This window comes from Lichenostomus cassidix, chromosome 18 (assembly GCF_008360975.1).
Source record: "Lichenostomus cassidix isolate B80296 chromosome 18, HeHo_3.0, whole genome shotgun sequence".
NCBI classification, from domain to species: Eukaryota; Metazoa; Chordata; class Aves; order Passeriformes; family Meliphagidae; genus Lichenostomus; species Lichenostomus cassidix.
In genome coordinates, this window is record NC_139498.1 from 2,981,170 (window position 1) to 2,996,220 (window position 15,051).

The 15,051-nt window shown below is 46.3% G+C and overlaps 1 protein-coding gene and 1 long non-coding RNA gene across 7 annotated transcripts in view; one reads left to right on the top strand and one right to left on the bottom strand.

Annotated features, from left to right (window-relative positions):
- RPTOR (regulatory associated protein of MTOR complex 1) overlaps nt 1–15,051 on the bottom strand; it is a 97,378-nt gene that overhangs the window by 62,211 nt on the left and 20,116 nt on the right. For all 6 annotated transcript variants that reach the window (XM_085077466.1, XM_085077465.1, XM_085077461.1 and 3 more), the window contains exons 4-7: nt 9,709–9,867; nt 6,957–7,103; nt 4,507–4,682; nt 353–412 (exon numbers count right to left, since the gene is read on the bottom strand). In XM_085077466.1, coding sequence (XP_084933592.1) covers nt 353–412; nt 4,507–4,682; nt 6,957–7,103; nt 9,709–9,867 — 542 coding nt within the window. The remainder of the gene's footprint in view (nt 1–352; nt 413–4,506; nt 4,683–6,956; nt 7,104–9,708; nt 9,868–15,051) is intronic.
- LOC146429426 (uncharacterized) lies at nt 9,862–13,307 on the top strand. Its single transcript, XR_014855564.1, has 3 exons — nt 9,862–10,073; nt 12,836–13,001; nt 13,103–13,307. It is a non-coding gene; the product is annotated as an uncharacterized LOC146429426 (long non-coding RNA).

The following is a 15,051-nucleotide window of genomic DNA, read 5'->3' on the forward strand; positions in this document are numbered from 1 at the left end:
GATAATCAATTTTTCCCATATAAAATTAGCACAATTAAAAAGCTTAACACTCCTGACGAGCCTTGCTGACCCAACACACCTGTGTGGAAGGGCTGTCAGCACTGAGAGGCTTTTTGAACCTCAGCTGATTGAAAAGATGCAAAAACTGAACAAGAAATTGGAGCTGATATGATGTCATCCCATTACTAATAAGGTGCCATTGGCAGCTCCACTTCCCCACACCATGCAGCTCCTCACCAAATAGCAGGAAAGCCTGGAAACACTTTCATATTCAGAATTTACACTTCTTATGCAGACTTCTGTTCTCCTAACCCCCTTCAGGATGCCCCAACACATATAAAATTTGACTTACTTCTCTATTAAATCCAGCGTGACTCCTGGCACCAGCCTGACACTCTTCTGCATGCAGAACCTGGGGAGAGACAGTAAAATAGAACACACTAATTGAGTGTTTAATGACAAGGTGCTGTGGAGAGGATGCAGAAGGAGGGTTCTTTATTGCACTGTTTCTGCTTTTAAAGCACTGTTTAGGTAGGAAACTTTGGCACGGCACAATCAGAGCCAAATGAAGCCCTCAGCATTTGTCACCCTTGTGATTCTGTGGCCATTTCCACCGTCAGGTGTCAAAACTGGGCCATTGTAACTGTCAGGGTGACAAGTGTTCCAACACACAGCGGGGGGAAAAGGGCTCACAGGCATCCAGCACAGCCTCCCGGGAGCAGCATGACACTGAGCTGGGGAGGATGATGCTGCTGGAATAATGATCAGCGTTGGCTGGGCTTCCCTGAGAGCTCTGGCACTGCAGGCAGGGAAGGGAACGGGAGGAATGCGTCAGGTTCAGACACCTCCGTTATTTAATTAAAAAAACTGCTGACTCCATTTCCTCAGCCTTACAAATCCCACTACTCCAGGAACAGCAGCCCTGGAAAACGCCGAGTCCTGTCAGCAGTGCCTGGAAAATCCCCAAAGCTGCTAAACCCAGGAGTGTGTGGGAAGGGGGGATGCTGCCAGCCCGGATTCTGAGTGCTGCCTCCCTCCTCCAACCCTCCCGGGAACACAGGGCAGCAGTGGGAATGACAGCTCCAGGATGGGAACCCAGCAAATCCAACTTGAAATGACTTCCTCTGACAGCACCACATTCCCAGCCCATTGCTCCAGTCCCTCAGGAATCTCCTCTGTGTTGTTGAAGGAGGAATTTACCCCTCAGTATAATCTCAGCCAACATTTGCCCCACACTGCCCAGAGTTCTGTGGGACCACAAGGGTTCAGCTGCCCAAAAATCCCATCTCCCACATCCCACATCTCTCCTCACCAGAGCCACCTCACCCACATCCAAAAGGCTCTTCCCCAGATAAAGGGGAGAACAATTACTTATTAAAGACAAGGCATGCAGAGCTCATTTCTGAAATCATGAGGACTACCCCAGCTTTCCTGTGGCATCCCCTGCCTGAAGGGCATCCACTGGAGCCAAGGACTGGGACAAGCTCTGAAAAGCTCGTGGTCCCCAGGCTGCTTTCCTGACGCGTGCGTCATCCAGCATAAAAAGAAGCCATAAAGAACCCAGGAACTGCAGTGGGATCCCTGTGCAATCTGCTGAAATATAAAATTCTTACGACAGTGCATTACAGACCCACGCAGGGAAATTCCCTCCTAAACAGCCACAGGCAGACTCAGCCGGGCACAGCAAGGTCCCTGGGAGCAGCCAGGAGCCTCTCTGCACTCTGGGGAGGCTGGGAGAGTTGAACCCTCCTGATGGTGTCTCCAGATCATGCTGTGCCTGAAGGATCATGAGAGCAGCACAGCTCTGCACGGTGACACTTGCTGCCTCTAAACAAGGGTGTCCCTGGAAGTGTCCCAGACCAACTTGGAGCAACCTGGGATAGTGGAAGGTGTCCCTGCCCATGGCACAGGGTGACACTGGATGGGATTTAAGGTCCTCTCAACCCAAACCCAGAGAAGCAGGAAATGGTGCTCAGTATCACTGGAATACTTTGAAACTCAGTGTGGTTTGTGTAATGGGGGACAGAGGATTGGCTGAGTTAACCTCAAAATCTCAAGCAGAAATTCAAAATCAGCGCATTAGGGAGAAAAGCCCACAAAACACTTTAAACACATCAGCTGCCACGGCTCCAGCCCTTTCCTGTGCCCTTCCCGTGCTAGCTGAGCCTTTTGGAGAACAAACCACACATTTCAAACTCCCCAGGCTGAGCAGGAACATTTTGTTCCTTGCTCTTTGGGGGTTTTCCAGCACATTTCAGGATCCCTACCCCTCTTTATGGACAGGACTGCATAGCTCCAAGCCACAAAGCCCCAAAGTCAGCTCAGGCCAGCGCAGCCTTCGCCTGCCTCGCGGAATTCCGGATGTGTGAGTGCAGCTTGTTTGCACCTTCCAGGAGCGATGGGGAGGCAGGCACATGAGTCAGCCCTGAGCACAGCCTCCAACGGAGCTGCCCGTGCCTTGGACACGGCGAGACGCTCAGATCTGCGTAAATCAGAGCTCCAAACACACCCAGCGCCGCCCGTTTCCCCAACAGCCGCGGCTGCTCCCGACAGCGCGATCCGTCAGGATTAACAATCCATGCAGCTTAGCTCCCAATTTGCCTCACACGCAGCTTTATATAGTTACAGGATCTATTTGGAACACGTCAGCTCACAGCAGTCACTACACACAAGGACAATCAGCATCCACACAGCCAAGGCACACTCCAGGCTCCTGGAATTGCAGGCTGGCGTCAGGAGTTCCATGCCCCACATCCCAAGGGCTTGGCTGACCTGTGCTTCTCTTCCCAGCATCAATTTTACTTCCCCCGAAATTACACAGAAGTGGCTGCAGCTGCAGCCTGAATTGATGAAGGATTTTGTCCTTCAGTGACTTCGCTACGGAGAGCAAAATGGGATGGATAAACATTTATTCAAACTTTCATTTGCCCATAAATTCCATGTATGAAACCTCATTAGAATGCCAGTCTGGAAGTGCACTAATATTGGATTTCAACAGCAATTCCACAGGGTTCTGGGTCAGCTTTAGGAAAAGGGCAGAGCTGAAAGAAAAGGGAGGTTTTAATGGCAAAGGTCTCTGTGGTTATTTTTGGTTAACAGCTTTAGGACACCAACACACAGCTTGAATCAAACTCTTAGAATGCAGCAGAGGATCTGGCTTTGCATTTATTGTGTTTAACATCAGTGAAAACCAATGATCCACAAGCAGCACTTATTATTTACGAGATTGCATGGGTAAAACCACACCTACAATAATGCCAATCAACTGGGAACACAAAAGGAGCATAACCTTCATCAGAGAATAAAATTCCTGAGTGTGCAGCAAACACCACACAATCATTGGATTGGAGGTGGGAAGAAATCCTTCACTATCCAGGAGTTCCCATGGCACCTTTCAGCATCAGCCAGCTGAGGTTGAGGTGTTTAAATCCTTCCCCTGAGCTGCAGTTTTACAAATATCTTTCCTGTCAAACACCCTGAGACACAACTCAGAGAATCTCTTGTGCTCATGCAGGTGTAGCCTATGGAGAACCTGCCCTGCTCACCCCCTCAGCCATGTTCCCATGGAGATGAGGAACGGAAAATTCCTGAACAGATCACAGTGTCTGAAAAAAACCTTTCTTAGCATATCTAACAAACAAAACCCACCTAAAAACTTCTCTTGCAGAACTGCACATACCCAAAGCAGAGCCTGGCCAAAGGAATGTGCTCGGTTTGCTGCTAATGTGAAATAGAAAGAGTTTAAAGAATTGTGATTTATTACAAATATCTGCAAAGGGCAGTGAGTAACTCTTGGAGCTGCGGTGACAATTTCTCACCACCACCTACAGTGTCCACGGGCTTCTGCCTGTTCAAATCCCATCCAGCAAATGCCCTGAAGTTTTTCCATTCTGAACCAGTCACAACCTTGAGAGGAACTTGTGGAAGAGCCTCTGGGAATGGAGAGCTCTAGGGGCTCCAGGCTGCTCCCAGCACCACAGATCCCTGGTGTCAGGTAAAACACTGCTCTTGGAAAAGCTCCTGCTTTCTGGAACAGCCTTTTCTAACTTTCTGCCTAATTAACTTGGTTTGTCATTCCAGAACAGCTTTCCCTGGTTTATCACTCCCTTCCTCTCACTCCAGCAGTGTTTAAAGCTACTGCATTATTTACAGCAACCGCAATATTTGGAATATGATTTGTGCAAAGGACAGTTTACAGAAAGTTGTATTGCACTATGTACCATTCCTGCTCTCTGAGGATACAGATATTTAATTCCCAGAACAGTAAATCCTTTAATCTGAGCAAACCTAGATATTGAGCTGGAAACTAAAACACAATAAGTAGAAGATAACAATATTTTCACCTTTCTAGCTCTCATTAATAAGCTGCTGTCCCCAGTGCACAGTTCAAACCCTGCTATTCGATATTGCAGGGGAGCTCTGGGTCAGGTGAAGCATTTGGATTTATAAATCCCTCCCTTGCCCCAAGCAGGTCCCCAGGGTGTGCAGGGAGGGGAAATCACTCACCAGCGCAGCGCGATCTTGATGGGGGTGGTGAGGCAGGAGGTGAACAGGTCTGCAGGGAGGTCTGGGATCATGGGCAGCAGCTCGTTGGCCTCACAGGCTGCCAGCTGGATGCAGTTCTTCATCGAGGGGGGCAGAGGCATCTGGGCAAGGGGGTGGTTGGGGTTGATGGCAGCCACCTGCAGAGAAGGAGGGAATTTCCCGGCAGGGAGTCAGGGAAGGTCATTTCTACAGCAGAAGGAAATAACCTGGGAAGAGCTCTGGGTTTGGAGAACTTTGTGACTATGGCAGCACCAGCCACAGCTTGAACTCATATCTAATTAACAGCATGCAACTGCTAAGTCCAAATGTCAGTCTAGAAATACCCTATAGACCAACCCTCAGTCTAGAAAGTAAAAATACCCTATAGACCAACATTCCCATTTCCCAAAAGCACGGTGATTCTCCTACTTAGTTTGACTAAGAATATGATCTTTGAGACTAATAATGCACAGAATGAAAACACAATCTTTCCAGCACCTTTCTGAACCAGGTAAGCAAAGTAAACTTCAACCATCAATTTTTTTTCCAAAATTTTGCATTTTTTTCATTAGGGCAAGCTATGGAATCAGAAGATCAGAATCCCTCTGGCAGATTAAGGGAACAGCAAACTCCTCTGATCTCCTAGCAGGGAGTTGGGGAACAATTATCCTGATCACTCTGGCAGCCCCTCCGGAGCACCAGTTTCAGCTTTACTTCACTTTTCATGAATTTGAACAATTGGATAATTTATAATTTTCCAAATGAATTCCCCTCCATGCTCTCATGACGCCGTGAGCACTCTGCTCTCTCTCTTACGAAGGCTTTGCTTTCTATTCCCCACGAGCAGAAACCTCAGTCAGGCACCAGGAGTTAATGAAATCTAAGGATAGAATGAAAAGCTGACACATAACCCTGAAAGTATTTTCATAACCAAATTAACTGGCAGTGTTAACCTGTGCTGCGAGAGCAGAAATACTAAAGCAGCTGTCCCATGTAACCTCACATACTGCACAAGATGAAAAATCCCAGAGAAGATGGAATTTAATGTTTGTTGAAATAAAGACTGACATCATCATTTGTGCTCATCCTTCTCACATGGCCAGACTTGCAAAAGTCTTGCAAAAAAGTTTTCCTGCAAAAGCTCCACCTGAGCAGTGGCTCTGCTCACAGCAGAGTCCCCTGGGGCTGCCTCCCTCCCAAAGCAGCCTCCAAGTCCCTCTGGAGCTCATCAAGAGAAAAGCGGAAAAGGAAATTCATGAAGAAAGGGAAAGGGAAGGTGAAGTCAGACCTGTTTAACCTGCTTGGGAGCAGAATGAGAAACCAAAATCAAAATTTTATACAATGCTGAAGAGAGCATTGTATAAACAGAGGAGAAAGGCCCCAGAAATATTCCAGTGGAAGTCACAGGCTGATAGGGAAATTTGGGAAAGGGTATCCAAACCACCTTTCTTTGACTTCAAAAGGCATCTATTACCAATTCTCTTGATCCCTGTATTGCAGTTAAATGCTATTCCCAAGCCACAGACTTGGGCAGTTTCTTATCCTTACAAAATATGGAATTACCACTGGTGGGAGAGAAGGAATTGTGGAATGATCTGCATATCCTAAGCTATCAGACTGTCTTCCTCAGTACAATGGAATTTCCACCTGCCAAACAATCCCCACTAAAGCATCTCTAAAAACCGGAATTCAGAAGGAAAGGGCTGACAGGCTGGGACACTTAACATCTGTTTGGAGGTTGTATTTGTGACAGTCAGTTCCCTGATTAATTAATATTCCTTCCTTGAAGTTTTGGGATTTCTAATACAGAGTCTTAGAAGTGTAAGAAGTGAACCTTTACAAATGTCCTCTCCCTGTGAGCTACAGGCAGCAGGGGGGAGGCAGCACAGAACATTCCAACTCCTTCCCTTCCACTCTGCATTTCAGATTTGCTTCAATAAATTTATTACTAATTCCATTTGCAACCAAAGACACCTTTTCATTGGAAACACACGCCAATGTGTTCTCTGCCGAACTGGAACCATCAGGACAATCCCTCCGTGGATCAGGTTTTTGTTGTTTCACATTTTCTCATTCACTTCAACAGCACTAAACTGTAACTGTATCAAAATACAGCCCCGGATATTGCAGAATTTTGCAACCAAAACAATGATGTCTTGTTCACCTCAGCATTCATCTCAGCAGAAAGGACCATTAGAGCCCAAGTTGATTCTATTAACATTAACATTTAATTAGTGCTTGTATTAAAAATCGTTCCCAGTTTAATGGGGTAGCAAACTGAACCAGAAAGATTGGAGTGGCAAAGTTATTTGCAAATTAATTTGCCTTGCAACATGGTTTTAAACACAGTTTTCAGTGCATACAGCAAAGCAAGCTTAAACTTCATTTGTGTTCACTGAGCCCCAGCAGAGCCCTGCAGCCTGAGCTCTCACCTCCAGCTCCTGCTCTCTCTGTAGTGCAAATTGCTTGAAGGATTTGACAATCAGGCCAGCGTTGGAGCAATCATAGACGAAGATGGAAGGACTCCCCATCCAGGTCTGCAGGTCATAGATGGACAGTGGGATGTACTGAGTGTAGTTCTGCCAGGAGAAAAGCATCACTCCAGTTACCACGGGGCACAGAAGCAACAGAACATGAACTGGGTGAGGCAATAAAATACACCCACAAAATCCCAGCTCTGAAATCCCAAAATTAAACCTACATTGAACATATTAATTAACACAAATATTAGTCAATATCTTCCAATAATGAGGACATGAACCCAAGTCAACACAAATGACAAGCAGATTTTATTGTGGCATTATTCGAAACACTCAACTCTAAAAAAAAAAAAAAAAAAAAAAAAGCCCAAAACTCCGCCAAGAGTTTTCAGTATCAGATATTTAGGGCTCTGATATGTGCTAACAACTCCAAACAGCATTTAATAGTCCAATTTTATCCCAAATTTCTGCAACACTGATAAAGGATGCAAACCAGCTGTCTTTAATTTAACATCAAACATCTTAAACTGAAAACCCCATCAATAAATCAGGATGGATAATTAAGCCCCTGCAGCCCATCAGCACTACCCCGCCTGAGCCTAACGAGATGCTTCATAATTTTATTGCAGCTTTAGCTTCTGTGCAACTTTCCAAATTATCCATTAAAATTAAACCAACAAAGCTGCCTTCAACAGAGTGAGGTACCCACAGTTCCCCTTAAATAGGAAGGATCTTGTTCCTTGTCTTCCATCTTAACGCCCCCAAATAACTGGAGGCAAGAGGATAAAAACCAGCCATTTAAAATCAGCTATGAGAAGCCAATCCTGAACTAAGTGAGCTGAAAATACAAACCACAGATTTCTGCCTGCAAAGAGTCACCACCAAATACCCAGTGCCTGCCAGCAAGATCTTTCTCAGCTGCAGGCAGAGGGCAACCTGGTGTTCCTCCAGCCCTGAGCCCGGCCCAAAATCCTCAGGAAAAGCTGTGATGTTCCTATTAACATCAGCAGGATGATGGATGGGATCATAACTCTCATTTAAATTCAAGAGACTTAAAATAGCTGTAATAAAACCAGTAAACTTTTTACAAAAATCAAATTTTCAAGGACACGTATCAGCGTCGATAAAGACAGGAGGGATCATAAACCAGGTGTTACATAAGGTAGGGAGGGGTAAGGCATTTCCAAACCCAGTTTTGCCCATATATAACAGTTTCGGTGGTTTCATTAACATTAATAGGAAAAACTGTTTATAAAAGCCAAAGTTTTAGGGAGTTGGGAGCTCTGCAAATCACTGCAGGGTGGAATGAGGTAGGAACAGCTTGTCCTCAGCACAGCCCTTTCTTAAGGTCACCACTCACGTGAAGCACATTCCAACCCCAGGAAGTCACACATAAAAACCCTGCTCTGAGACATCTCACCGATGACATTTTATGGGCAAGGCATTGTTTTATCTTTATATTTCTAACGCATCTTGTTCCAGTTAAGATTGGATTATGGCTCTGATTAATATTGTGGTATTTCCAACCAGGAGAATTTTATGTTCCAACTCTACTGTGGGGGTCACATAAAACATCAAATTTGCTAATGATATGTAAATGAGGTAGTTTGAAGCAAGAAGGGGTGTTAAACAAGAGTTCTGTAGCACATTTGCTCAGGGTGATGCTTTGATGCTGCTGCCACACTGGGCTGGACGCACGGTTTGTTCTCTGGCTTGGGCTTGGAGGAGAAGTCTTTGCTCCAACACTGCTCCCACCATCCCTCTGTGCCTCTTCACAGGCATGACACGACAGCTCTGTTGTGAACAGATTTTGTCCCCAATTGTTTAGCGAAAAACTCGGAGATATTTAGAAAAAAAAACAAACCCGGCCTTCGGAATTTGCAGAGAAGCTCCTCAAAATGTCAGAATGAACATGTCTGAAGTTGGGGGATGTTGGATTTTATAATTTTGAAACCACGTTGAGATTTTCTCAAAAAATGGTAGCTAAACTAGAGCATTGCTCCTTACTAATAGAACAGCACTCACAATAAACACATGAAAAATGTTATTGCAACCTCAACATGCGGCAAAAGGCCAGAAAATGCCAAAGTAACCAGTTCCCAGGGACTGTCTCTGTGCTCCCTTGGCATGCCCACACTAGACAGTGAGTCAGAGCAGCAACCTACAGGATATCAGGTACAATTCCAAGTTTAAACATTCCCCTTCAACCTCTCTGCCAATAATTTATTGCTTCAGTGCACTGGAGAAAAGCCCCTTGTGCCCCACAGGGCAGAGACAGCCAGTTTGGCCACACAGCCTCAAGAACACAAAGAACACAAACAGGGAACTAACCACCTGTGAACATGTCCTCAGCCTGGAAAAGCAATGGGACAAGGAGCAATGAGCTCAAACTGAGAGAGGGGAAATTTAGGGTACAGACTGGGAAGAAATTCCTCCCTGTGAGGGTGGGAAGGCCCTGGCACAGAGTGCCCAGAGAAGCTGTGGCTGCCCCTGAATCCCTGAAAGTGTGCAAACCCAGGCTGGACAGGGCTTGGAGCAACCTGGGATAGTGGAAGGTGTCCCTGCCCATGGCAGGGGTGGCACTGGATGAGCTTTAAGGTCCCTCCAACCCAAACCAGTCTGTGACTCCACAACTCTAAACCCCAGCCATGCTCTACCAGAACACTTCAGCACCTGGCAGAACTGTGCTGAGCCCAACACCCACCTTGTTGAAGACCCAGATCTCGCCGTTGACGGTGGGCCGGGGCACGCCGTGCCCATTGTAGTGGAACAGCACGCGCTCCTCCTTGGCGTTGCGGCGCAGCGACGTGCACAGCTTCTTCACCTCGTCCACTGTGGGGTCCAGGCTCTGCTTGTACCTGGCCTGGGACACAGCACAGGACAGAATCATTGCACACAGCCTGCCCCACTGCTAATGCCAGTGTGGACAGGAACTGGTTACTTTGGGAAGCCAAACTCAGCCAAACTCATCTAACTCGGAGCACACTGCTCTGATGGAAGGAAAACCAAACTGGCAAAAACCCCAGTGCTTCAAACCCATTTTAACTTGGCCGAGTTGAAGATGTCCAGGTAGGAGCTGGTTTGTCACACTCGAAACTGCATTTTTTTGAAGCAAGGCCAAATAATAACAGAAGTCTTTCAACTGTCCTTTGAAAGACAAAAGCCTGGTTCTTTCTCTCTTCTCCAGAGCTGCAGGGACTGAAAATCCAGACTCATAATAAAAACCTTCCATCTGCTGTACTGAAATAAAGACCCAAGTTTAAGGGCAGGTAAAACACACCTCTACAAAACCTGCTATTGGGAGCCTGTTTATAAAACAAACCAAGGCCACAGAAGTTTGGGCTTTTTAGATTTTCCTCTATGACAGGCAAAGTTAAGAATGTCTTAAAATGTCACAGTAAAAGACTATGAAGAACTTTAATTGTTTATCTGAGAAGCCTGAAGAGCAGATATAGTGCTTCTCAATTAACAGTCAGAGTCTCCAGCCAACAGGGGAAAAGGAAAAATGAATGGCAGCATTTAATGATGGCAACACCCAAGAAAAGCAAGCAAAAGGAGGAAAAATATGAAGCAAGCAGCAGTGATGTGACACCCTCATCCTTTCCGGGAACCTCGGCACTCAGGAAAGCCAAGAGGCTGCATTAATCTTCCCACGGATCCCCCACCTCCTCCTCTCTGTGCTCAGGGTAGTGATGAAGACGCTGATTTGCAAAAATGTGCCCCTTAAATCCCAGCCCGGCTGCTGGCAGCTTCATCAGCCCCCAGAACCAGAGTGCTGGGGAATTTCAGCTTTTTTTCCACAGGAGAACAGGCTCATTCCATCCCTCCTCACGTCCCTGGAGCATCAATATTAAACACAGCTCCCAGTTAATGGAGGTGGATTCAGACTCTAAAGTCTGTAGATCTCAATTTCCAAACTGCAAACAGATCATTTGGGCCTGGAGAAACAAGAGGACGAGGAGAATGGAAAGGAGGGGACGAAGCCTGTGAATAAGCACAGTCTGAGTCCTACTGCCAGCTCAGGACTCAGGTGGGAGTTTTAGGAATGACAAGAACCAGGTACCTGAGTAAGACACCAGCCCAGGTGGTGCCTTTTTTGTCTTTTTCCTTTCCTCTCATAGTTATTCCTTTACCTTCCCTGTCAAGGTGCTGATTCCTTCCCCTCCACTTCCCAGCAGCAGGAGCTTGCCAGCACTAATGAGTACAAAAGGTAACAGACTCCAACCAAAACCTGGGAGCTCTGTGGGGCTTAATCTCAGCAACTCCTGTCAATGTCACAGACACACTCCCAGACTTTAGGTTGTTTTACCCTGTTTTTATGAGCCATTGCCCAGTTCCCCAGCACTGCTGGCCCTGAGCACCATGCTGCCCTTCCTGCCTTTCATCAGGTGCTGGTGACAGGTATTTCCTGGAGTTTGGCACAGATCTGTGCTTCCTGATACAATTAGCAGCCAGGACACTCCAGCCTTGCCCTGCTCTGCAGCTGCTGCCCAGCCAGAGCTGCTGCCTCCAGGATGGTACATCTGGAGCAGCAGAGCTGTCAAATCCTGGCCGGAGCATCCTGACGGACAGGGAAGTGCTGACAGGGATGTCAGCTGCCCTTCCGTGGGAATGTGATTTCCTGATCACCTCCTCTCTCACTGAAGAGCTCCTGTCAAAAGCAATAACGTGGTCGCCTGATCCAGGAGGTTCTCATTATTCTGCTCATGCAGGTAAAATTAGAAGTTTTGCCTGGTTAGTGCCACACTTCTGTGAAACACTCCTTGGTTTATCCAACCTGTTCCTGTTAACTTGTGACAGTTAGGATGTCAATTTTTATGCCATTTCACCTTTCATTGTTGAAACTTCAGGGCTGATAAAGCACTATATTGACAAATTTGCAGGAAATACGAGGAGTTTCAATAGAAAAGAGTTTTGGCACCCAAACCTGGAAAATAAGCCTGTTTGGGGGTAGCACCAAGTGGTTTTCCTGTGGACATTACCCATGTTTCATGCTGAAATGTCAAGTGAGATGGTCCCCCTTGAAGCCACAGCGCTGATCATTCCCTGACACCCCCTCACAGAATGACCTCACAAATTATTGTCTGTTTGTTTCACAAGGGCTTTACTGCTTTCAAAGGAAAAATAAACCACCCAGATGTTCCCTGGTGAGCTGGGTACAGCAGTGACCTCTCCAACATGAGTCTGTCTGCAGGGGAAAAACCCCTTCAGTGGATTCATCAAATCCTACCCCACTGAATGTCAGGATGCACTGGCTGCAGAAATTCCCACAGTCCTCTGGATTTTGTGTTTAAATTAATGGCTTGGCTTTGGAAACTTCACCTAATCACAGGTTTTCCTTTAATTTTTAATGGGGCCAAGACATAAGTTTGACTCTGAGGAGCATCCCCAGGCAGAGACCCCTCTCCCAAGGGAGCCAGGGCTGCAGCAGCTCCGTGGCTGTGCCAAAGTGCTTTGCTGTCACCTGAGACACCAGAACTGGCTCGTCATCACCTCCCAAACTCGGCTCTGCTCACTCTGCCAGCTGCTGAGTCCAGGAAACTCAGCTCAGGATCAGGTCCCGTGAAAAGGAAGGGATGCAGAGTGCCAGAGGTGACAGGGTGAGAACAGGGGATTGAAGTTGCTGACGTTGCTCAACTCTCAGCGGCAATGGAGAGAGAAAGTTCTGGAAGCCAGGCCAGGTTCCCATCACCACAGGCAAGAGGCACTGCTGGAGCACCACAGCTCCTTCATCAGGGAGATGGATTTTTTCCCCTTAAGGAAACACAAGGATAAACCTATTATCTCATCAAAGCTATAAATTCAAGCCTTCCTCTTTCATTTTCCTGCAGCCCAAGACCTCAGTCTTTGTTCCAGAAAGGCTCCACAAGACTCAGACCACAGTGTGTGTGTGATTCCACAGCAGAACCCCAACCCCCAGCACAGCAGATCCAAAAGTGTATGAAAAATGTATGACAAATGTCTCTGCTGGCATCCAGAGCCTGTGCTCTTCACAAGGTATAACATCATCCTCTTCTCATTCAGCAGAACAAATCCTGAAGTCACTCCCTTTTTATCCCTAAGATACCTTACTGAATGTGTTCCAAATTTATCCACAGAAGAAACTACTCCAACATTCAGTATTTTATACTGAAACTGCCTTTTACACCTCCTTGCAGAAGAAGGATGCTCCTACCCAGAATCTATAATGAGATATAAAAGCTTTATTTGGCTGAAGATTGTTTTTTTTTGAAACAGCTTCTGGGTGACAAAGAATCCCAAATGCAAATGGCACACACAAGGCACTGCATGTGGTGAGTTACTGTGGTGGGTAAAAGAAATAAAACAGAGTCAATACAGCTGCAGTGTTTGAGGTTTTAATATTCCCTCTTGAACTGCCCAGTACTGCCCAGAGCAGCTGTGGCTGCCCCATCCCTGGAAGTGTCCAAGGCCAGGTTGGAGCACCCTGGTTCAGTGGAAGGTGTCTCTGCCCACTGGATGGTCTTTAAGGTCCCCTCCAACCCAAACCATTCCATGATTCCATATCTGCAGGACAACCCACTGGAGTGGAAGGTTTCCTGTCCTGCAGAAGCTCAGAAAGCAGGGCTGGGTGGGATTTCCTGGAGGAACCCAATCCCACCCCAGTTATCCCAGTGCAGAATCAATCACCTCCACATCCTGAGCCATCCAACCCCTGGCAAAGCCTCCCCACAGCAGATCCCAAACACCCACAGCAAGTGCTGCTTTGCCCTTATCCCTAGCAACACTTTTTCTTAACACAGCCAAATTCCAAGGACCATCCCTGGGTGCAGCTGCCACTTGGAGCAGATTTGACTCCCAGTTTCCAAATGCACAGAAGACATTAAACCTGTGACTCTGCCATGCACACAGCCAGCCTACTTCACATGATTTAATTAAAGGGAATCAAAGCAAGCTAATTATTTCAAGAGAGGGGTTTTTGGAACAACGCCCAAATTGGAAAAACTGAAATTTAAGATGCCTTACAAAGTAGTAAGTGACTAAAAACCAAGTGGAATGACACCAGCAGCTTCCAGGGCCAAGGGTAGGCAAAGGATAAACCCACCCCCAGACAGAGATGTTTCTCAGACGCTTGAAGACCAATTAAAAATGAACACTAAAAATCCTGGATTAAGTTTTCCTGTAAGTGAAGTGCATAAAATTGAATTAATTCATATTCCACTTTTTAAGAGGCAGCTGCCAGTTTGATGGAACATGTTCCTGAGAGTGTCTGGAACAAACTGGGGCTCAGACACATAAAACAGGCACATATATGTCAAAGATTCACAGCCAGGATGAACATGTGGTGCCACACAGCAAAGCAACACCATTTTACTTTTTAAACCTCCTCAACACACTGGAGCATCTAAACAACAAACAGGAACATGGCCAAAACTCCAAAATAGGATCAGACAATTTCAGCAAGCTGAAAAGCCCAGAGATGCTGCAGCCACCCCCTACCACTGCTGGTGACAGAGAGTGAGACCCCCCCAGTTTCCACATCTCCAGGAACCACAAAGTATAAACTAAATTAACTCAAGCACTGAATTACTGAGCATTACATGTAGATGGTAAAAATCCCTTTGAAAGCACCTGGGTAGCAGGAAAGGGGAAAGCAGGAAGAATGATGTCAGTTTTTAAAGGAATGCAGAGGAAATCCAGGCTGAGCTCTGTGCTGGGCACGTTGGTAGAATAATAAAAAACAAGCAAAACCATGAACAAACACTTCAGGAAAGAGCCCATTCAGCATCTCTAATGAGAAGCCAGACTTTTCAAATCAAACTCTTATCTTGTAGAGTTTTCTAAAGAAATCAAAGAGCACGGAGATGAGAGGAAGTATCTTTTTGATATAAACCCATTTGGATTCCCAGAGGATACTTAGCAACATCTCAACACAGGATTTGGAGAAAAGTCCATATATAAAGACTTGCTGATAAATCATGCAGGTGGGGGAGAATCCCTAATTTTGTCCACAGAGGGAAGTCTCTGGGAAGTTCCAAGAGGATCTGTTTTGCAGCCTGACTCATCCAACACATTAACAAACCCTGCT